At 42.1% G+C, this 22,969-nt stretch overlaps 2 protein-coding genes across 8 annotated transcripts in view; one reads left to right on the forward strand and one right to left on the reverse strand.

The window, feature by feature from the left end:
* Nucleotides 1–3,728, reverse strand: part of LOC144061206 (calpain-1 catalytic subunit-like) — a 9,222-nt gene extending 5,494 nt beyond the window's left edge. The window contains exons 1-9 of the mRNA XM_077581431.1: nt 3,457–3,728; nt 2,815–2,884; nt 2,580–2,698; nt 1,153–1,286; nt 897–1,065; nt 728–811; nt 451–536; nt 292–366; nt 52–212 (exon numbers count right to left, since the gene is read on the reverse strand). Of these exons, the coding sequence (XP_077437557.1) occupies nt 52–212; nt 292–366; nt 451–536; nt 728–811; nt 897–1,065; nt 1,153–1,286; nt 2,580–2,698; nt 2,815–2,884; nt 3,457–3,693 (1,135 nt within the window). The 5' untranslated portion in view covers nt 3,694–3,728. The remainder of the gene's footprint in view (nt 1–51; nt 213–291; nt 367–450; nt 537–727; nt 812–896; nt 1,066–1,152; nt 1,287–2,579; nt 2,699–2,814; nt 2,885–3,456) is intronic.
* Nucleotides 1–22,949, forward strand: part of LOC144061204 (calpain-1 catalytic subunit-like) — a 27,084-nt gene extending 4,135 nt beyond the window's left edge. For 2 of the 7 annotated variants that reach the window (XM_077581425.1, XM_077581427.1), the window contains 25 exons: nt 55–215; nt 464–544; nt 3,449–3,737; nt 7,663–7,678; nt 9,153–9,399; nt 9,891–9,960; nt 11,325–11,443; nt 11,532–11,665; nt 11,848–12,016; nt 13,490–13,573; nt 13,663–13,748; nt 13,849–13,923; nt 16,254–16,414; nt 16,487–16,656; nt 16,736–16,747; nt 20,380–20,591; nt 20,679–20,718; nt 20,811–20,876; nt 21,161–21,218; nt 21,363–21,427; nt 21,534–21,602; nt 21,680–21,758; nt 21,839–21,952; nt 22,045–22,103; nt 22,189–22,949. In XM_077581425.1, the coding sequence (XP_077437551.1) occupies nt 9,154–9,399; nt 9,891–9,960; nt 11,325–11,443; nt 11,532–11,665; nt 11,848–12,016; nt 13,490–13,573; nt 13,663–13,748; nt 13,849–13,923; nt 16,254–16,414; nt 16,487–16,656; nt 16,736–16,747; nt 20,380–20,591; nt 20,679–20,718; nt 20,811–20,876; nt 21,161–21,218; nt 21,363–21,427; nt 21,534–21,602; nt 21,680–21,758; nt 21,839–21,952; nt 22,045–22,103; nt 22,189–22,215 (2,115 nt within the window). In that variant the 5' untranslated portion in view covers nt 55–215; nt 464–544; nt 3,449–3,737; nt 7,663–7,678; nt 9,153 and the 3' untranslated portion in view covers nt 22,216–22,949. The other 5 variants (XM_077581428.1, XM_077581429.1, XM_077581424.1 and 2 more) reach the window with 5 other exon arrangements.
* Nucleotides 22,950–22,969: the final 20 nt, after the last annotated feature.

Here is a 22,969-nt window from a genome sequence, read left to right on the forward strand (position 1 = left end):
AATACAAATGTGTCTTGTCTAATGTAAAAGATTTACACATGATTTCTTTACCAGGGTGATTGCGACAGCCACCTGCAGTTGATCCGACCCGCCACATGCCTTCAAACTGGTAGTGGTTCCAGTGGCCAACGTCGTCACTCTTGAGCGTATCTGGGGTCAAGTTGCAAATCTCCAATATGGTGAACTGTCTGATGAAGTCCAAGTAGGACATCCTGGTAAGACCAAACAAGTTCTCTTCAATTCCATCTCTCTTTTTTTACTTGAATAAAATGCATAAAACTGTATATTTACCAGAACTCTCCATCCTCAGCTACATGGTTAAGTTTGGATTTGTCTTCTTCACTGACATAGTTCCATTCAGTGGATCTAAATGTGATAAACAATCATTCTTGTGGGAAAATCCATTTTTTTACCCCCTCGCATATTTGCATTAAGAAAAGATTTTCCTACCCATCACTCCAAGGCCCGGTCCACTCCACCTGCCCCCATGGGTTCCTGATGCGAACCAGCGGAACTAGCCTGCCCCGAAAGTGAACCTAGAACCGTGAGCAACACTCTCTCTTCATTGGTGACAATATTAGCGCACACGTACTCTTTAAATCCAATATAAAAAGAACGGTTGCAAAATTTGGCATTACTCAGTTTGGATTCTTCACTTAGCGTGATACAGTGCAGTTTCCATATGAATACCTTGATTGTTGATAGTTTAAAGTGTGGTATACTGTACCTCTTCTGCACCAGTCACTGAATATGCATGTCCTTTAACAAGTTTGAAATTTGTGACAGCCTCTCTCTCATAGGCACTGGTGATCTGAAAGTAGTTGAAAATGCTTGGATAAATAGTATATATCAGTATGTTTGTTGGTAAAAAGGCAAATCCACACAAATCAAATTACATCGATAGAGCAGCCCAGCAGGGAGCCTAGCTTCAGCGCCCGCCGTAGAATTTGGAAGAGCTGAGACGGAGGCTTGTCCAAAGAGTAGATTTCGGCAATCCCCCCAGTGAAATCCTCAAAACCCTCGATTGTGTTTCCACCCGACAAAGCCTCGTAGCAGCCACATGCTCTGTCAGATACAGATGACAAAAACAGAGTCACGTTCAAACGACTGTTGTACGTTTTTTTGAATTGTTGATATAGAAAGAATCTGTACTTGGCGTAGGCCTTTTCCAGCAGTGCACTCCAAAACTCGGAGCCCTCGGCCGAGTGAACAAACAGCAGCTTCCCATCTCGGGTGGGTAAAAGGTCATCCACCACTACATCCATCCACTCGCCAAACTGCCAAAACTGAAATGAACAAAGTAAAAGCGCCATGAGCAGTTCTACATAACGACTGCATTGAGAAAGAATTGCTTGGAGAGACATTTGCCAAAAATGTACTATTCATGTAAGAAATTGTTTTTTAATTTTTTTACCATACCATGGCAGATTTTTGCAATCAGCAGCATGCACACTAACTAGCAGGAGGCAGTAAATGAATGGATCTTTATTGTATAGCCTCACCCAAAGCAGAAGTCAGTGATCATAACATGGTAACATGTGATTAAAACGCAACATACCATAATCCCCCAAATTACAGTATCTAGTTGATGCCATGCCCAGGTCGCAAAATCTATTTAAAACAAATAAATCCCGATCTTTTATCATCAGGAAGATAACATGTTGTTGTTATTATTATGTCCGTTTAAAGACACTCACACCTGTACAATGAAGAGTTTACTACTCAGCCTAGTTGGAACTTCATTGCTAACCAAAACAGCAACACGTAAACTCAGATGAATTAAAGTGTTGAGACTTGCAGTATGTTGTAAACAATATTGCTGTGCGGTATTAAAGATGATCTTACGTTGTGCTTGCATCTCTAACGACAATTAAGAGACTCTCATGGGACTGTTTCACGTTGTATGGACCCGTGTTCATTTTCTGAGGACCTTCAAAGCTTTATTTGTTGTGCCCAATCTGCCTTGGTTTATGACGTTTCTCTGCACTTCTCCATAATAATCTTTTTGATTTTCTTTTAAATCACAATTTTACTTGACATAAATGTAATAAACTATTGGAACTGTGGAACTGTTTAATATACATGTTGATATATAAATGTTGGGCTTTTCCACTAATGATACCTACCCCCATCTTCATTTGAGTGAATAAATGATGGCAGGCAATATTTGCAGAAATACATAAGTTAACCCAAACAGAAAGCAAAATGTGTTCTTTAAAATATCAGCTCAAATGTGTTATAAACAAAACTAAATGATTATTGTGATATATCTGATGCACAACACTCTATATCAAGTTCTGGAAAGTATATTAAAACAAAATGCGATTTTCTATTGTAAATATGAACTTTTCCAAGGCAGTCTTTGTATTACTGTAGACTCCAGCAAATATCTCAAATTGAAGGGTGTACTCATCGCTCAATGTCAGTCAAGGCTATGGCTACAGCTCCTTCGTGACCCGAATGACAAGTGGTATATGGATGGATGGAGGGACGTAACAAATAAGTAAGTCAAATAAAAGTAAGAAAAAATAAATAAATTGATGAAAAAGAGTCAAAAGCAACAAATGACTTTCTCTGACCTGGAAGTGAAATATCCCCACATATCCCTCAGAGAAACTCTGTCCGGGTGGCACCACGCGTGCCAGAATCCGCTGATCTAGGGTCAGCGAGGCAATAGCAGCCAAGAGCCAACAATCACCTGCACATCAAGAGCAAACACTTTGAGATGTGTATTGTGATGACGTTTGTTTCCCCTTCTAAATACAAAAGGCCCTTTTTCATAGAACCATCAAATTGTCATCCTGTGTCAATTACCTAAAGTTCCTTGGCAAATGTCTGTTCTCGTGGCTCCATCATTAATGAAAGTAGGGTTGGAACACAGCTCCTGAGAGAGAGAGAGAGAGAGAGAGAGAGAGAGAGAGAGAGAGAGAGAGAGAGAGATGTGTTACCAGTCTCATATTTCAGTTTGTTAAGAAGCTTCTCTTCATTCCTCCCAATTCTCATTTAACTGCATGCAAATTTGCTGAATCATAAGCAAATCAGCCTGACGGTAGCTGACTGATAGACAACACAAATGACTGCAAAGTATGGATGGAGTATTCTACACTTCAGGAAATGTATTTCCCATTTATTAAGAAAAGTTTTAGATTTAAATGATTGAGTATTTCTTACTCACTTCTCATTTCTAAAAAGCCATTTTAATATTTTCAGTAACCCAACTGAGCTACATTAGTGAGACTTTAAAAAAATAAAAAATATAATATTGTGTAAATGTAAACTGCAAACTTGATGCTTCTGTGCAGTCGTACCTAATGAAGTGTCTGGTGAGGGAATGTACTTCCCATCTTTCTTCGAATGCAACTTTTAAATGAAAAATCTAAATGGTGTTAAGCATATTACTTTACTCAACAGTGTAATACAGTTCTAATTTGTAAATTCTTTTTGACAGTTTCTTACTGTTGGCCTCTTCCAAACTACTCCTCTGGTCTTGGATGAGTATGGACCCAGGTCATTGTAGCCCAGTGACTTGCACCCAGCTGGAAAGCAGTCGTCCTCAAACAGACGTCCCCTTTCCACACACTGCTGACGCAGAGTCTCATAGTCCTGTTGGTGGAACTTGACCGCATGTTGCTTGGTGCCAACTCCACGCTTCCTCTCCTGCTGATGGGCCAGGCGACCTGCAGTAGAAGTCATCTTCACCTCTCAAGCGTAGCGATTTGAAAAGGATTTGCCTGTTTGTGAGTTGATCATCCAGTTTGATGTGATCGAGGCATGAATGCAGCCTCTTTATAGGGAGGGGGGATGCTGGATCAGACGGGGAGGGGCTCTCACTGTGCAGGTGAGGCAAACAAAGCAGACAACAGACCAACACCACAGTTGTGTTATCACAACTGGAAGGCAAACAGGGACACACCTAAAGGTACATTTAGCCAACTAAGCATTATGAGGACAAGCGGTTAAGAAAATGGATGGATGGATGATTTAATACTTGGAGTTAAAAATTATGAAAGAGGCTTCAACACATGAAGCAACAATTCTGAGGAATAAAGAAGGGATATACTGTAAATGACATTGCAACAGCAGGTTGCTGGGACTGTCTGGGCCCCATGATTTTTTTTTTCCCACTTACGAATTCATAATTGATAAGCTGACATTACGTACTTGCCCATTGTCCCTCCTCCTGCATTTGGATAATCCTGTTTTGAGATGCACACTATATCCTTATTCCGCTTCTACATCCTGAAAGCTTAACACAGCAAAGCTAATCCATAGTTATACAGCCCTTCAAGTTTAAAAACATTTCATTTAATAATCAACAAAACGCTATTGTTTTGTATCGAAATTAAAATTCAAGTCATGGGGGACCAAATATAGACCACTATAACATCATGTGTGTTATTTCAAATAGATCATAGGGTAATCAATTTGTTTTAGTATTCGCAAAGAATAGGCTACGGCATTAAGCCTGTGCATTAACCTAGCCTTGAGGGTATGTTGCTGGTTGTGGTGAAATATGAGTGCTTGCTTAATATTAAGCAATTTATGTATACAAGACTAACATGGGAGTAAAGGTGAGGAATTGTGTTCTTATGTTATGTTTTAACTAGTTATTTTATAGTCATGGCATTAATTAGAACAATCTTTAATATACAATTATATACTATAGTTATGATTTAACTACTGCATCAGTGACCAGTGTCTCACACAGTGTGTCATCAATATGTGCCTAAAAATGATCCAATTCCATTTAATTCAATTAATATACAATAATTTAATTTATCTATGATAGTGGTGTAGCCTACAGTACTGTATGACAGGCAGAGCATAAATGCTCTTCCACTATAGATGGCAGACGCCGGTACAATTAACTTGTGCCCACCTGTGTGTTCCGACTTACGTGCCTATTTATTACTACGTTGTCGTAGGAACGGATTTCCGTCCCGCACAAGACACTTCCCCACGTCGCACTAGCGCCTCAAGTGGCAGCTGGTGCGTGGCGTAACATGCTTGAGTGTGTGAGACGTGGCCCCTCCTATTGCAGTGCCGGCGGGTGCGAGTGTGTGTGTGTATACAGTGTGGGAGGGCTGGACCTGTCCTCCTGGCTTCCGAACCGCTAGTCTTCACTTCTCCCATTTTACACGATTAGTTCTAATCGACTCCCACAGAGGAAGCCACGATTCGTTTGTAAGGCGGTGGTGAGTGTTTTTTGTCTTGTTTATTGTCCTTTTGTTGTCATTTAACTGCGTGCATGTTGTATAACGGTGCACCCATCTCGCTTTGTGGGGGGCGGGGGGGTCTGTTTGTTTAAAGATCGACATGGCACATTGAGGGTCGAGTAGTGACGTCACTTTATGCGCTATTGTGTGTATTTTGAAGACGGGTTTAATTACTGGGGGGGCAGCCGGCACACAGGCCTTGTGAACAGGTGCTCACGACAATAATCTGAGGCCGAACATGCCTGGCATACTAGATGTTTTTTGAATCACGGCGAGCCTGTGAATGCATTGCCACAATGCTGCAAATGAGAGTGGGTAACACCATTATTGGGACTTCCTGTCCAGCATTTCGACAAAGGTTGAGGCCCACTGATGACATCACTGACCACAGAACTGCGTCGATCAGCTATTTGCTAACAACTGTGGACTGGAGGAGTTCTAGAGTTCATCATTAGCCAGAGTAGAGCCACAAGAACATTCCTGCAGCAGAATGGAAGGGCTTAGCAACAGCATTTCGGGGGGGGGGGTCAACTATAACAGTCTCAACTGTCCACTGCTAAAGCTGGTCTTTAAAAAAAAGTACAATCGGGAATATATATATTTTTTAACATAATTATTTGCCAATAGAACAGGAAATTATACTAGGCATGTTTTGCACATTTTTCTCCATAGTTCTGACTTTGGGGATTTGAATAATCAGTAATAAAATCTCAAAAACAAGGCAATAGTTCATCTAGAAGGACTTGGGCTTTGGAACCCAGGGGTTACGGACAAGTTCAAGTTCTGCTTTGTGCACCCCTTTCACTCGGACATTTATGTCGCCTTGCATGTCTGCATGTGTGTGATTTAGCGCTCTATGTGTTGTGTAACACAAAACATACTGTAGATCCAACCGAGTGTAAGATAGATTTCCACGCCAGTAATAATAAATTTAATTCAATTTAAAATTAATCTTAGAGGAAGCCAAGTAAAATAAAATAAAATGCGGCCCCACTAGTCTAAACAATTATTGTGATTAATATTGTGTTTATGGAATATGAACTAAGCAGCAAAATCCACCCGATTTTATCTTTCTCAGGGGGCGGCCATTTTGCCATTTGCTGTCGACTGAAAATGACATCACAGTGCCTAGGGGGCTCATGCTGTATTTACAGAAGGTTGCAAGCCAGAGTTTTCCAAAATAAAAATGCACTGGAACGCCCCTTTGAACTAGGAGTCCAAGTTGTGAAGTTGGAAAACAGAAAAGACACCAACTTCAACGACTAGCTTCAATCTGACGTCACTCGACAATGGCGACCTCCATGAAGACGCAGACCTTGAATGGAAAAACATGATTTACACCATAAACATATATTTATCTCTTTATTATTACATTAATTTAGTTATTTCGAAACTAGTAACTTCACGCAACATGAGATTTGTACTGCGTGAACCAGAACAACAAACAATTCAGCAGGATTAGCAATCTTTGTTGTTTACATTCACCTGAAACTGAATCAGAGTGGGATATATGCAACTTCAAAAAAATCCTCCCTGGAACGTGGAATGTAGCATCAGCTTGCGAATGTCACATGACTAAACCCAGAAACCAGGTTTGCCGGGATTGGTCGTGATGTCGTTTTCAGTTGACATCAAGTAACAAAATGGCCGCCCACTGAGATGGACAAAAACAGCATCTTTTGCTGCTTAATTCATAGGCCTATTCCACAAACGCAATATTAACCAGAAAGCTGTGTTTACACTAGTGGAGGTACATCAAACATATTGTTGTAAAGAAAATTTGTGACTTGACTTCCCCATTAAGTTTTTTAAGGCAAACATGCTTGAAGCAAGTAAAATTATCTTCCACCCAGACTACCTGGTAAAAGGAATATCAGGGAAGTTGGAACAAGGCTGTTATTTTGCCATGATTTGAAATTGGTTGTATGTGATCAACTTCTGCATTTCTTGTGTTTAAAACGTTACACGTTTCATTCAAAACAAAACAGCTCTTTTCTCCCATTTCAGGTGACTTCTTCCTCACTCGTTCACCACATTAGCAACATTAGCTCACCACCACTGCCTGGAATGTGTACTGACCCCTGCTCGTTAGGATTCTGTCGAGTGGTTCAGAGCAGCACAAAAGATGGTCTAATGTGAAAGTACTGATTGGGAACCACATTTGCCCGGAGTAACTAATAGCCAGCTGCTCGGCCTGTTTGCCTCGCAGCGCTATTAGCTACTCCTCGGAGATTTATGAACCTCTCCAACACTGAGCAGTCAAATGCATTCAAGGAAAAATAAATAAATAAACGAAGCGTTCATTAAGTAAAGTGCTTGTTGAAGGCCGCACCCGCACCTTCAGCAGCTTTCCAAATTAAATCAAGAAAAAGGCATTTTCTCTCAAAATCCTCATTGAATGACATTTCTCTTTTTTCCCTCTTTTTGTGTCTGCTCTCCCGCTCAGCCTGTCTGCACATCAGGTATCATGTTACTAACTTCTTTATCATGACTCTGCTTTGTTTTTCTTGTGTGGTTTTTGATCTCACTAGTTTCATTTCCTCTGCACATACCTTTTGAATGTTCTCACTACGCTGCCTAAATGTTCACTTTGATTGTATGTGAGCTATACTTTGGAACCACTAAGGTCGAATACACTGCATTCCTGGACATTGGTCAACTTCTGATTTGCTTGCATTTCTAAACAGTTTAAATGATAAGTTATAGCGGTTAGGAAGAAATAACATTCTTATCCATCACTGTCAAAGAAGTGTAAAAAGTGAATACAACTAAACGGCGTTACTTTAACTTTCTTGATAAATGACAAGGATGTAATGGGAAGTTGATTTGTGTCACAGATGCGAGCCATGCGTCTCACTTTATAGCAGTTTAGTCTTTGACCATTTTGAACTTAGACATTTTACACAACACTTTACAGGTGTCTTAATTTAAAGGCGTTATTCGGTCATAATACACAAGGATAAATAATTATTCTGTGATTGGCTGGCGACTAGTCCAAGGTGTACAATGCAATAAGGCGAGCGACTACCCACACAATGCTAATTTACTGAAATATTTTGTGACATTTGTGACCCTTCTGTTTATTTGTTTAATTTCTAATTGACAGGCAGGCACCCAATAGACTCATCAATTTGTATACTGCATGTAGGCGACTATCCAAAACAGTTTTCGTCGCCTTGAGACTGAGTGCGGGAAATCTTTACATTGACCGGCTGTCCACATGCTCACAATAATCATTGATCCTAATGTCCGCTGCTTTGTAGATTTTATTTGCCGTTAAAAGCAAATCAAATGGTGATAACAAGTCCAATGCGTTCATTATTGTTCCATTAGTCAGTTCAACGCGATCAAGATACGGTTAGTAAAAAGCAGGACTTCCCCGTTCATCCTCTGAGAGTTCAAAAAGGCATTCACTGGAAGAGAAGTGGAAATGACCTGTACATGAAACTTTTCAATACCTTGTTCTCATTTAAATAAATGATGTGAATAATTGTCACACAAGTGTGAAAAGAAGTTAACTTCTGCAAATTGTACTTAACACTTGTACAGCCTTTGGGTCATTCTACTTTAGAGGTTCCACTGTCATTTGCAATAGCAAGAATAGAATTTTGTAATAGAACTTCCCTTTTTGTGATGCTAAAATGCCTCAGCTTCTTGAGCTACGCCCTGACATGGTTTATCACTCAAATATTTTTTCTACATTCATGCTTGCATAATATGGAGCCTATGTGGATTTAATGCCCCAAATATGGTCAGTGTAATGTAGGTGGACAGATTCTGTATACAGTAGAAAGAACATGTCAGTGCAAGTACTTTGTAGGTTTGCTCTTCCTTCATATTCGGTGCTGTACAATCTTGACAAGTGTGTGTCACTGATACTAAAAATAAACAGTTGAGCGCTCCGCCACCCACTTCCATATTTTTATCTTGCGCTAGTATGAATCCTGTTGGAGGGATATCTGCAACCATAAACGCCAACCGGCTGCGAGCAGAAGGCATGGGCTCCCACGAGCAGGCGGTGCACTTCTCCAACCAGGACTATGAGGCACTCAAACAAGAGTGCATGGAGTCGGGCTGCCTTTTCGAAGACCCCTGTTTCCCGGCCGAGCCCCCATCGCTTGGCTTCAAGGAGCTCGCTCCCCATTCTGCCAAAACCTCAGGTGTCGAGTGGATGAGACCCACGGTAAGACCACTGAAACGTACCATGTTTTTAGGTATCATTCCCTTGCATTGTTCAATGGAACATGATTGTCATGTTGATGCTAAAACAGCTCAATCTAACGATGCGCGGTACCGGACATCTGTTTTACTTCACAAGCTTCTAAATGTTGACCTATCTGATTGGCTTCTCATGTAACTTGTACAGCAGCCATGGTTGTTTGTGGTGATGACTGGAATGTAAACACGGCAAACAGCGTATCAATGACATGTTTTTTTGAAGCCCGAAAATGCAGACGGAATCGAACAAGTTGTGGCAGGGGGCGGTCAAGCCACTGCAGCTGTCTGCATTCTCCCCCACATTGGGGACATTTGTTTACATGATTAGTCCCTCGTAGCCTAGATGCAAGAATAGTCTGTGTGCATGATGGGTAAGCCATATAGGCTGGTGTGATTTCTATTTGAATTGATCTCGGAATGTGTCTTTGTGCTCGACGTGTTTTTATTTCCACTAAGGAACTGGTGAATCAGCCTCAATTCATTGTTGGTGGCGCCACCAGGACGGACATCTGTCAAGGAGCACTGGGTAAGTACATTTTGGTCTAATTACAGGCCCAAACCTAATAGTAAACCGACTTAATGACCTCTGGCTCTCTTCGCCATTAACATCCCCTGTTGTTTTCAATCAGTACGTTGTGGTTGGCAGCAGTGGTAAGTCTAGGATTTCAACAGCCCCCTATCAAAAATAATTATCCTTAATACGGTTTTTACATGGACTCAATCATAATATGAATATTAAAAGTGGCGATCAATTTGGGGTGTACCCCACCTCTTGCCTTAAGTCAACTGGGATAGGCTCCAGCACACCCACGACCCTTGTGAGGATTACCGGTTCTATGAGGACAGTAAATATTACAATTGTATGTTCAAAAGTAATCCAATTAGATGTTGTATTAAAGTACATCATTTTTCACTGGAATCTAATCCATACATCCATTATATCCTCGTTAGTGTTGCCAGTAACTGGAGCTTATCGCAGCTGTTTTTCGGATGAGCGGCTGAGTACACTCTGGACTGGCAAACAACCACATATAGACACAAAAAAAAATTCACAGTGAAGACCTGCAATATTTCTGACACTTTACAAATTTATAAGTCAGAAATAAAACAAGAACCGTTTATTTTGCTGTCTTCTATTGTGTGAATACAAAGTGGACATCTCGTCATGGCACTTTAGCTCACAGATCCCTCTGGTGTATTGCAACAACATAATGAGCCTCTCTCTCCACTGGCATTCACGGTAATGACAGCTTGAGTGGCAAAGATAACTGCACCGTTTATAAAATAACCTGAAAAGGACGTCTGAAGACACCAAGATGCATTTGCGTTAGTTTTCATGGAAAAGTCATATTAGTAATATATCCAATAATGGCGTTAAGCAAACATCATTTGTGACAAAATGTTAGACATTTACGCATTAAAAGTTTGAAAAATGTTAGTTGAGAATTTTTTTTCTTCGTCAAATTAAAGGTAGGATATACGAAAATGGCTGGTATATATGAAATAAAAGTTGGCTAAAAGTCCTAAATAAGCAGAACAATTCCAAAGATTGTTGGAAAACATAAAGAAGCTAACATTAGCTAATCTCTGGCGAATGGTGCATTGTGAGCTAACTTTCTATTTATTTATTTATTTTTATACATTATGTACCTCTGATTTGTGGGCCATGGTTGACGGTGGGTTAATGGGGTCAAAACTGTATGGCAGACACTTTGGAATTCTCTTCTTCTGACCTTTCTGCATCTTCAAATAAGAGAAGAAACATCAAAAGTAGTTTATATCCATCTCCTCTCATCTGCAGTTTCACTCATGCTTAAATCCTTCCTTTTCATCCTACTTGTTCATTGCGTGAGCATTAAAATAATAGTTACTTTATGCCTTCCGGTTCAGGGGACTGCTGGCTCTTGGCAGCCATTGCTTCTCTCACCCTGAACGAGAAGCTGCTTCATCGGGTTGTGCCACATGGTCAGTCCTTTGACGATAGCTACGCTGGAATTTTCCACTTTCAGGTACTTTTTTTAAAGACACATCCTGATTTGTGCAAGATCGTCATGCCATTTGGACGGATTATTATTTTTTTGTGTTCTTGTGTTTTAGTTCTGGCAGTTTGGCGAATGGGTAGATGTCGTCATAGATGATCGACTTCCTGTCAAAGATGGCGAGCTGATGTTTGTGCATTCTGCTGAGGGCAATGAATTCTGGAGTGCTCTGCTGGAGAAGGCTTATGCTAAGTAGGTCGTTTTGAAGGCTGCTCAGCCTCTGGCCTTAAATTATTCAGCGGAGTGCATGTACTGTAAGAGCAAAGTGTAAATCTTCATCACATTAGGAAGTGCTGCAGTTTCCCGTCAATATTGGTGAAGAGTGGGTGATATTTTTGTTCTTTTTTCTTCTTTTTTTATTTTACATCCATCAGGCTGAATGGCACCTACGAGGCTCTGTCTGGAGGAAGCACCACTGAAGGCTTTGAGGACTTCACAGGTGGCGTGTCGGAGAGTTACGAACTCAGCAAAGCTCCCAGAGATCTGTACAAGATCATCAGCAAAGCTCTGGATCGAGGCTCCCTGCTGGGCTGCTCCATTGATGTAAGTGACGGAACTGATGCTGCATTTCACAAAACTGTAAAGTTGGACATTTCTCCTCCGGGTAGAAAAAGTTGAGAAGAACAAGAATTCCTACTTAAACTAGTTGGGCTTGCTTTGTGTTCACATCAAGAGTGGGACGCTTTTGAGGTCAGATCTCAAATTGCTATTTTTTTGTGGAATTAAAAACAACATGGGATTAGCACTGCAAATCTTCCTTAACAAACAAATTCACCAAAAAGAAAGGATTACTAAATTCTAAATGTTATTATACTGCCTACACTACTCTTCTCACAAATAATTTTCCATTTGTGCAGTAAAGTTGAGTTTTTGGGCGTCAATTTAGAGTAACCTTTAGAAGTTCCACCTGTAGCCTACAAGCTTATTGGTGGATGTTTTCAAACTGTGAGCCCATCAGAGGAATTGTTCCCTGAGTAGAAGACCAAGCGAAATGGTTGAGGAGGTTTACTCTAATTTGAAGACATTTTTTTGGCGTCCATATATTCAAGGGCTGTTAGAAAAAAATCGATTTGGCAATATATCGCGATATTACAGCGCGCAATTCTCGAATCGATTCAATATGCAGCCGAATAAATTTTTAAACATACATTTTTTTATGGGAATATTTAACAAAATGTCTTACTTAGGGTTATGATTTACACATTAAGCATGAAAGAATGTTATATTAATGGAACATTAAGCCTTAATATTTGATTTCAGTGCTGTTCAAACATGAAACAGGCTGCAACCTGAATTTTCAGATAAATAAATTTTCATACACGAATTTTCAGATAAATACATTTTCAAGTTTACTGATTAGTATTTTCTAAATTTGAGTTTAAAAAAATCGCAATAGATTAATCGGTATCGAATCATGACCTATGAATCGTGATACGAATCGAATCGCCAGATACGAGGCAATTCACACCCCTAATATATTCGATCGGCAATATCATACACAAAAAATCTATTTCTCTGGAACTCATCATATCTGGTTAATAATCTCATTATCAAAATTCTTGGTATTTTTTGCTCAAATTGAAGTGGCCATCCCAACCTGACTCTGCATTTTGACAGACTTGCTTACCACCAAACCATCGATCATCAAACACAGGCAAACGCCACACGGAAGGCCTGAGCCAAGATTCAGAGCCAGAAACTCTCGTGATTCAATGCATTTACATTAAGAGAAATTACGTGATCATGTGCACACATAGTCCTGTTTTCAATAGGGATTTGGATAATGTAATATTCACTGTGTTTAGTCATTGTAATTATGTTAATGATTGACACAGGGTGACCAAGCACAATGTGTTGTATTTGGTCAGTCCAGTTCATGGCGCAAACATTTTCCAAGACTGTTTTCTTTACTGCACCTCGATTCCACCACCGGACTTTTTTTCTTTTAACAGCACTACTGTTTAATCATACACCAGAGGCTTCACACTAAAAAGCTATGTGTCACTTTTATTACAGATAACCAGTGCCTTTGACATGGAAGCTGTAACTTTCAAGAAACTGGTGAAGGGCCACGCCTATTCAGTCACTGGGATTAAGAATGTATGTGCAATTTGGACACTACTGGGCAGCCATTGGCAATGTTGTATAATGTATATTAATTGTTGAATATGTGTGTGTGTGTGATGCAGGTGGATTACCGTGGCAGGTTGGAGCGTTTAATCCGAATTCGTAATCCTTGGGGTCAGGTGGAGTGGACCGGTGCCTGGAGTGACAAGTGAGTCTTCCGAGTTGACAAAATGTCAGCTCCGCGTTCATGTTGTCCCATTGTAAGACAAATTAACTAAGATCCGACGCTGCGCTTTTGCACTTGATAGTTCATCGGAATGGGAGCAAGTCGATCCGTCTGAACGAGATGAAGTGCATCTGCGGATGGAAGACGGAGAGTTCTGGTATGTGCGACAGGTGTCGCAATGGTTTTGCATTACTTCAATTATTAATAGGGAAGAATGGAAAAAGTCGGGTCTTGTAAAAATAAATAAATAAACTAAAAAAATTCCCGCGGAAATTTTGAATGGGACTGCTGACTCTTGTAAATGAGCTGAACAGTTTAAAATTCAAACGACTGGAATCGGTCAAGAAATGTGGAAGTTAACCATAATCAACATCAACTAAAAGTATCTTACTGTCCCTTTAAGAAAAATGCAGATTCACGCACACACATTTGACTTGGAGACGTCACGCACCCACATTCCATTGATATTGTATGAGAGCCGCACACCTCGAACAAAAGCCTCTCACGACTTAACGGTTCAAGATACAGATTCAAGAAATGGCTCGTTAGAACGGCAAGGGTTTGGGGAACACGAGCATGTTCTCATTTTTTTAATCGGATGAAAAATGACCAAATGAGAGCAGGTTGAAAACTTATGATTTATCAGAAATGAAGGCTGAGAGGCACCTCAATTTAACATGGAAAAGATAGGCGAGAGAGTCAGCATTCTCCTCGCTTAAAATGAAAATAAAGGTACTAAATGACACCTTAGCCAAATAAAAGTTAGTTTGTCTGAAAGAAGAGACTTGTCACTACAAAATGTGAGAATTTGATGTCTAGTGAGCAAAGATTGTGGCCATGGTGACGAGTTGAAGTGAAACTTTTGGAAATAGAAGTAGACTTTTTTTGGTTCCCGCCACTCAAAGGCTAATTGCTCCACAGAGTGTAATAGAAGGCTATTTCACTCACTGTCTTTGAACCCGCACAGGGGGGAGAGCTTTCATTCCTTAAAATAAATTTCGACACTGAGCTAAAGATGGGAAAAATTGCTACAAAATGAGCTAAAATTCATATCGGTCGGTTAGCGTATGCGCGCGCAGCGTGTCTTGGAAAAAGGTGCTTGATCTGTAATTTGTTCCCCCTTTCTCCATTCATTTCCTATGGGACTTTTTTGGGAGTTTTTTGGGAATTGCGTCGCCATGGTAACTCGGAATTCCTAGAAAAGTAATGCCGCACCGAGTCAAATCAAGCCGCATCGTTTGATACCTCATTTGTCCCGGTGCGATCTACGGTACTGGCCGCATTTTGGCGGAACAATCTGGGGATTTTCTAGGATGGAGAGTAATATGTGCTGCTTTCAGCAGTCCCATAATAAAGATTAAAATGGGGTATGGCCTGTCTTTTCATAATTGGTTACATAAATCTAAATGCCTTTATGGTAAGGCAGTAAATAATGTATAGTATCCATCCATTCCATTTCTATAATGCTTGTCCTCATTGACATCTTAAGACATTTTATAGCTGACTTTGGGAAACAGGTGGGTACACACTGGACTGGTCGCTAGCCAAACACAAGAGCACATACAAACAACCACTCACACTTACATTCACAATTGACAATTTAGGGTCTTTAATTAACCCATTAAGGATGGGAAGCGTTTCTCCCTTTAAATCCGGGAAAGCATTTTGTTTTTGTTTTTACCAATTCTTTTTTTTATTTGCGCATTTATTGGACGGTGCGGGAGGAATTGGAGTGGCAGTGGCATATTGTTCAGAAATATTTTTCCAGACAATTAGGATGTTGAAAATTTCAACGGCTTTGTATCGGTATGGACGACAAATATACCACTCGTGGGCAACTATGCGCTCCAGTGTTGAAGGTAAATATACCCGCAGATGCGACATTATTGAATTTTTTTTTGTGTAAATGCCACAGGTGTAAGCTCTGAAATGTTTTGGGGAATTATGTTTCTATCTGCTTCAGGAGCTGAGATAGCAATTATTTTTTTATATTGTTGCATTTCCAGGAAAACTTGAGGTTTTCGGGGGTGACTCAAAAGTCATCCATAGGTTTTAGAGACAGGTTTTGCCAGGCACTTTAGGCCTTAATGGTTTAAGATCAAATTGACAATAATATAGATTTAAAAATCAGTCACAAAATATAGTGTGACAGAGTTCACTGTTACATTTGAGCTTTGTTTCTAGTCTGGATGCTAAGATATGACCTCCTCTTAAAGAAAAATCGGCAAAAGATGTGATGTCATTTTCAGTTGACAGCAAGTGGCAAAATGGCCGCCCCCTGAGATGGATAATAACAGATGGATTTTGCCTCTAACTCATATTCCACAAATGTAATATTAATCAGAACGCCGTGTTTAGACTAGTGGGGGTACATACAACATATGTAATGTAAAGAAAATGTTTGCGTTGACTTCCCGTGAACCAAAAGAAGTGAATTCCAAAATGCACTTATTGCACTTCCAATTCCGTCTTTTCCTTTCCATCCAGGATGTCCTTCAGTGAGTTCCTGAGGCAGTTTTCCCGACTTGAAATCTGCAACCTGACTGCCGACGCACTGAAAGAGGACACCCTCAGCTACTGGAACACCATCAAGTTTCAGGGATCATGGAGGCGGGGCAGCACGGCTGGAGGCTGCAGGAACAATCCCAGTGAGTCCTGCTCTGACTTGAGCTATTTTTTCTCAAAATCCAGCATTCAAAAATGCCTCTTAATGTTTGTAGACACGTTCTGGATCAACCCTCAGTATAAGATCACATTGCTGGAGGAGGATGATGACCCCGACGATGACGAGGTGGCTTGTAGTTTCTTGGTAGCGCTGATGCAGAAAGACCGCCGCAAATATCGCCGACACGGTCAGGATATGCACACCATTGGCTTTGCGCTATATGAGGTGCGAGCACAGACAACAAGTTTCTCTTCTTGATGCAGGAATCTGCTATTAACTGCTTATTTTGGTTGTATTCTTGCAGATCCCTGAGGAGGTAAGAGCATCAGCACCACGTTTTTTTGTTTTTGTTTTTCATACCAGGTTTTGCATTATGCTGCACCCACCGGACACTTTATTAGGTACATATTCACAATCCATTGAGATTCAACACAAAAGTTGTATTGCAACTTCTGTCTTCGCAAAGATAGTGCTCGGTCTGGAATGGCAGCATCTAGAGGTCCGTCCGTCCGTCCGTCTTCTTCCGCTTATCCGGGGTCGGGTCGCGGGGGCAGCAGCTTTAGCAGGGAAGCCCAGACTTCCCTCTCCCCAGCCACTTCAGCCAGCTCATCCGACGGGACCCCAAGGCGTTCCCAGGACAGCCGAGAGACATAGTCTCTCCAGCGTGTCCTGGGTCGTCCCCGGGGCCTCCTGCCGGTAGGACATGCCCGGAACACCTCCCCAGGGAGGCGTCCAGGAGGCATCCGAACCAGATGCCGAGCCACCTCAACTGGTTCCTCTCAACGTGGAGGAGCAGCGACTCGACGCTGAGTCCCTCTCGGATGACCGAGCTTCTCACCCTATCTCTAAGGGAGAGCCCGGCTACCCTGCGGAGGAAACTCATTTCGGCCGCTTGTATCCGGGATCTTGTTCTTTCGGTCACGACCCACAGCTCGTGACCATAGGTGAGGGTAGGAACGTAGATCGACCGGTAAATCGAGAGCTTTGCCTTTCGGCTCAGCTCCTTCTTCACCACAACGGACCGATACAGCGTCCGCATCACTGCAGACGCTGCACCGATCCGCCTGTCGATCTCCCGCTCTAACCTACCCTCACTCGTGAACAAGACCCCAAGATACTTGAACTCCTCCACTTGGGGCAGGACCTCCTCCCCGACCCGGAGAGGGCACTCCACCCTTTTCCGACTGAGGACCATGGTCTCGGATTTGGAGGTGCTGATCCTCATCCCAATCGCTTCACACTCGGCTGCGAACCGCTCCAGTGAGAGCTGGAGGTCACGGCTTGATGAAGCCAACAGCACCACATCATCTGCAAAAAGCAGAGATGCAATGCTGAGGCCACCAAACCGGACCCCCTCAACGCCTCGGCTACGCCTAGAAATTCTGTCCATAAAAGTTATGAACAGAATCTGTGACAAAGGGCAACCTTGGCGGAGTCCAACCCTCACCGGAAACAAATTCGACTTACTGCCAGCTGCGGACCACACTCTGACATCGGTCGTACAGGGACCGAATAGCCCGTATCAGGGGGCTCGGTAACCCATACTCCTGAAGCACCCCCCACAGAACTCCCCGAGGGACACGGTCAAACGCCTTCTCCAAGTCCACAAAGCACATGTTGACTGGTTGGGCGAATTCCCACGCACCCTCGAGGACCCTGCTGAGGGGGTAGAGCTGGTCCACTGTTCCACGGCCGGGACGAAAAACACACTGCTCCTCCTGGATCCGAGATTCGACCTCCCGACGGACCCTCCTCTCCAGCACCCCTGAATAGACCTTACCTGGGAGGCTGAGGAGTGTGATCCCTCTAAAGTTGGAACACACCCTCCGGTCCCCCTTCTTAAAAAGGGGAACCACCACCCCGGTCTGCCAATCACTTGACTGTCCCCGATGTCCATGTGATGCTGCAGAGACGTGTCAACCACGACAGCCCCACAACATCCAGAGCCTTTAGGAACTCCGGGCGGATCTCATCCACCCCCGAGGCCCTGCCACCGAGAAGCTTTCCAACCACCTCGGCGACTTCGACCCCAGAGATAGGGGAGCCCACCTCGGAGTCCCCAGACCCTGCTTCCTCAAAGGAAGGCGTGTTGGTGGAATTGAGGATGTCTTCGAAGTACTCTCCCCACCGGTTCACGACGTCCCGAGTCGAGGTCAACAGCACTCCGTCTCCACTATACACAGTGTTAACGGTGCACTGCTTTCCTCTCCTGAGACGCCGGATGGTGGACCAGAATTTCCTCGAAGCCGTCCGGAAGTCGTTTTCCATTGGCCTCACCGAACTCCTCCCATGTCCGAGTTTTTGCCTCAGCGACCGCCAAAGCCGCATTCCGCTTGGCCAGCCGGTACCCGTCAGCAGCCTCCGGAGTCCCACAGGCCAAAAAGGCCCGATAGGACTCCTTCTTCAGCTTGACGGCATCCCTTACCGCTGGTGTCCACCAGCGGGTTCGAGGATTGCCGCCACGACAGGCACCAACCACCTTACGGCCACAGCTCCGATCGGCCGCCTCAACAATTGAAGCGCGGAACATGGTCCACTCGGACTCAATGTCCCCCGCCTCCCCCGGGACAATGGAGAAGCTCTGCCGGAGATGGGCGTTGAAACTCTTTCTGACAGGGGATTCTGCCAGACGTTCCCAGCAGACCCTCACAGTACGTTTGGGCCTGCCTGGTCGGACCGGCATCTTACCCCGCCATCGGAGCCAACACACCACCAGGTGGTGATCAGTTGACAGCTCCGCCCCTCTCTTAACCCGAGTGTCCAACACATACGGCCGCAAGTCCGATGACACGACTACAAAGTCGATCATCGAACTACGGCCTAGGGTGTCCTGGTGCCAGGTGCACATATGGACACTCTTGTGTTTGAACATGGTGTTCGTTATGGACAGTCCGTGGCGAGCACAGAAGTCCAATAACAAAACACCACTCGGGTTTCGATCGGGGGGGCCATTCCTCCCAATCACGCCCCTCCAGGTCTCACTGTCATTACCCACGTGAGCGTTGAAGTCCCCCAGTAGAACGAGGGAGTCCCCAGGGGGTGCGCTCTCCAGCACACCCTCCAAGGACTCCAGAAAGGGTGGGTACTCTGAGCTGCTGTTCGGTGCATAAGCACAAACAACAGTCATGACCCGTCCCCCCACCCGAAGGCGGAGGGAGGCTACCCTCTCATTCACCGGGGTAAACCCCAACGTACAGGCGGCTAGCTCTCTACTCATACTATACTCATTGCATCTAGAGGTGTAATTTAATTTAACTATTTGTTTATTATTGGCAGTGGTACAACTGCACTTTAGCCTATTGAGATCTGTTTGTTTATTTTGGTCATCTTAGTTACATTAACTCATTCATTGCCATTGACGGCTATAAACGTCAAAAAAAATCATTTTAACTATTTCTATTAATGTAACTTTTTTTCCCCAATTTTGTTAACAAGAATATGAAAACCTAGACATTTTTTAAAATAATATATATATTTTTTTTTTTAAAGAAGAGATTATTAAAAATTAGGGGGCACCAGGCGATTAAATTATTAAAAATTAGGGGCGTCAGGCGATTAAAATTTATAAATTTGTATTTGTAATTATAATTAATCTTATGACTTCAATAGTTAACTTATATCTGTTACTTTTATATCTGTGTACAATATGTACAATAATATTCTTCTAGGTTTTCATACTCTTGTTAACAAAAGTGGGGGAAAAAATGTTAAACTAATAGAAATAGTTCACATTTTTTGACGTCTATAGCCATCAATGGCAGTGAAGGAGTTAATATCTACATTACAGGGGCAAACTTTCTACGCCACAATAAACACATTAAAACTAGAAGCAATCAGCTCGGCTAATGAATTGGGATTCATTCATATTGTTGCTTAAAAAAATCAAAAATCAATCCATAATAACTACATTTAAAATCTTCATTCAAATAGTTTTCCTTCTGCCCTCAGTTTAGAGGCTGCCAGAATGTCCACCTGAAGAAGAATTTCTTCCTAACCAAACAATCGTGCGCTCGCTCCGAGACGTTCATTAACCTTCGTGAGGTGAGCACACGGCTCCGTCTACCTCCCGGAGAGTACCTCATCGTCCCCTCCACCTTTGAAGCCGGTAAAGAGGCTGACTTTGTCCTCCGAGTCTTCACTGAGAAGCAATCAGAAACAGAGTATGTTTTTTTTTGTTTTTTTCATAATTTGAATTCTGTTACGTCAAGGGTTGTAAAAGCCAAGGGTGATGTCATTGTTTATTGCAGAGAACTGGACGATGAAATCTCTGCTGATTTGGAAGATGATGTATGTATAACTGACACGAGTTACGTATACTGGAATAAATGAAAACTTATCGAGTGATAAATAACCTGCTATATGATTCACCGTCCCATCAGGAAGAAATAACTGAAGATGACATTGATGATTCCTTCAAGTCCATGTTTGCCCAACTAGCAGGCGAGGTAGGCTGTGGATTTTTTTTTCTTGCACGTTCAGGGAGCCATTTTTGGTCAATTAAAATTAAGCGCCCCCTCACTTAGGATTTAAACTTTTTTTTTTCCCCATACCAATCACGATGATGATGAAAATGCTGCAACAAAATAAAGGTCAAAATTACATCATTTTTAGAAATATAATGAAAATGTATTCAAACTAATACATAAATGATGCATTAAGCTTGAAAAATAATTTAATTTAATTTATTTAAAAGCAATTAATTAAAACATTTTTTTATTTTTTTACACAGGACATGGAGATTTCCATTCGGGAGCTGAAGACCATTCTGAACAGAGTCGTCTCGCGCCGTGAGTTTTGTTTATTCGCACTGATAGATTGTTAGCGGCTGGAATGCTGACATGTTATTATGCGTCTCTTATGTATATGCAGTCTATTTCCTGAATGACCTCCCTCTCCTATGTCTGTAACTCCACTTATGGTGTTCTTCCCAGATAAAGACTTGAAGACGGATGGCTTTAGTTTGGAATCCTGCAGAACCATGGTCAACCTTATGGATGTATCCTCTTTGCCTTATCGGAATTAAAAAAAAAATTTTTTTTACAATATGCAGTAGTGTGATTGTGTCAAATCTGAGTTAAACACCTTGACAAATTTTGAATCAGAAGGATGGAAGTGCTCGTTTGGGGGTGGTGGAGTTCCAGATTCTTTGGAATAAGATCCGAAAGTGGCTGGTAAGTGAGTGAAATGTCCAAATGAGTACATCACAAGCATTTTAACCAAGCTAAACGCGTCTTCTCTTTGCTTACAGCTTGTTTTTAGACAGTTTGACCTTGACAAGTCCGGTGCCATGAGTTCCTATGAGATGCGTCTTGCTGTGGAGGCAGCAGGTAGAAATGCTCTGCTCGCCATTTTGTTGCACCTAAATAATAGTTGGCGAGCGTAATTGACCTTTTGTCCTCCTTTGAAGGTTTTAAACTCAACAACAAACTGAACGAGATTCTGGTGGCCCGGTATGCAGAGAATGAGATGGTCGACTTTGATAACTTTATCTGCTGCTTAGTCAAGCTTGAGACCATGTTCAGTGAGTACTCTTTCCCCATTGCCGCCATTTTGTGTGTAACTTTTGAACTGTTCACAATCAGTAACATGACATCTGCATTATTATTTATACAGGGTCTTTCTCGCAATTTGACAAAGAGTCATCAGGAGTGGCTGAATTGACTCTCATAGAAGTGAGTAGTGTTTCAGTTGTAAATTGCAAACCTTTCCATCCACCCCCCCCCCCCCCTCTTATTAATCTTCTACTCTTTTTGCTAGTGGCTTTACCTGACCATGTGTGGTTAAAGACGACTTTAAACCGAGGGAGAGACGGCAGCAGCCTGCAGACTGCCATGATTGTTTTAACGCTCAGCCTTGATAATCCTGTAACATTTCCCACCCTAGTGTACCCAAAGTAGCTGCGCACACACTGAAAAGTCCATCCAGGCCAAGTGTCTCCCACGAAAAAAGTTGTACAACTATGCAAACCAGAAGTATGCAGCTATCACTCCTGCATGAGTATATGCGTAACCACAGAAAGGCAAGTTATTTGCATGGTGATATTTCTATATTTTAGGTTGGCTGTCTCAAAAGGTCCTACGAGAATATTTTGCAACAAAAACATATTTAAGGTAGTGCTTTAAAAATGTTTTTACTAATTACATTGAATTTTGCCTACTTTGTATGACTTTTGCTGACATTCTTAACAGCATAGTTTTGGTTCAATTTTGCACCCATAGGTAGCAATACAAACTTGAGCATATGACTTTTTTGTTTACTTTTGTCTTGTTAGTCATAAGCAGCAGATCTATGTGGGGTTTCATCCCAAGGTTTTACTTTGCACTGAAATTTTAGTTAAAGGAAGCTGCTAGCAAAAATGCCTCACATTGAGAAACACTGTCACTAACATTTACAGGGATCACAATATTGGAATGCCTTATACATGTCCTTAGCTAGAAATAGCTGAATTAAAATGTGCCAGTTGTGTTTTGTGTTCTGAATGTGTGTTGTGCCTTCAATAAATAACGCCATTAACATCCTTCCTTGTAAGGTTTGTTCA

The sequence above is a fragment of the Vanacampus margaritifer genome, chromosome 12 (genome assembly GCF_051991255.1).
Source record: "Vanacampus margaritifer isolate UIUO_Vmar chromosome 12, RoL_Vmar_1.0, whole genome shotgun sequence".
In the NCBI taxonomy this organism is placed as follows: Eukaryota; Metazoa; Chordata; class Actinopteri; order Syngnathiformes; family Syngnathidae; genus Vanacampus; species Vanacampus margaritifer.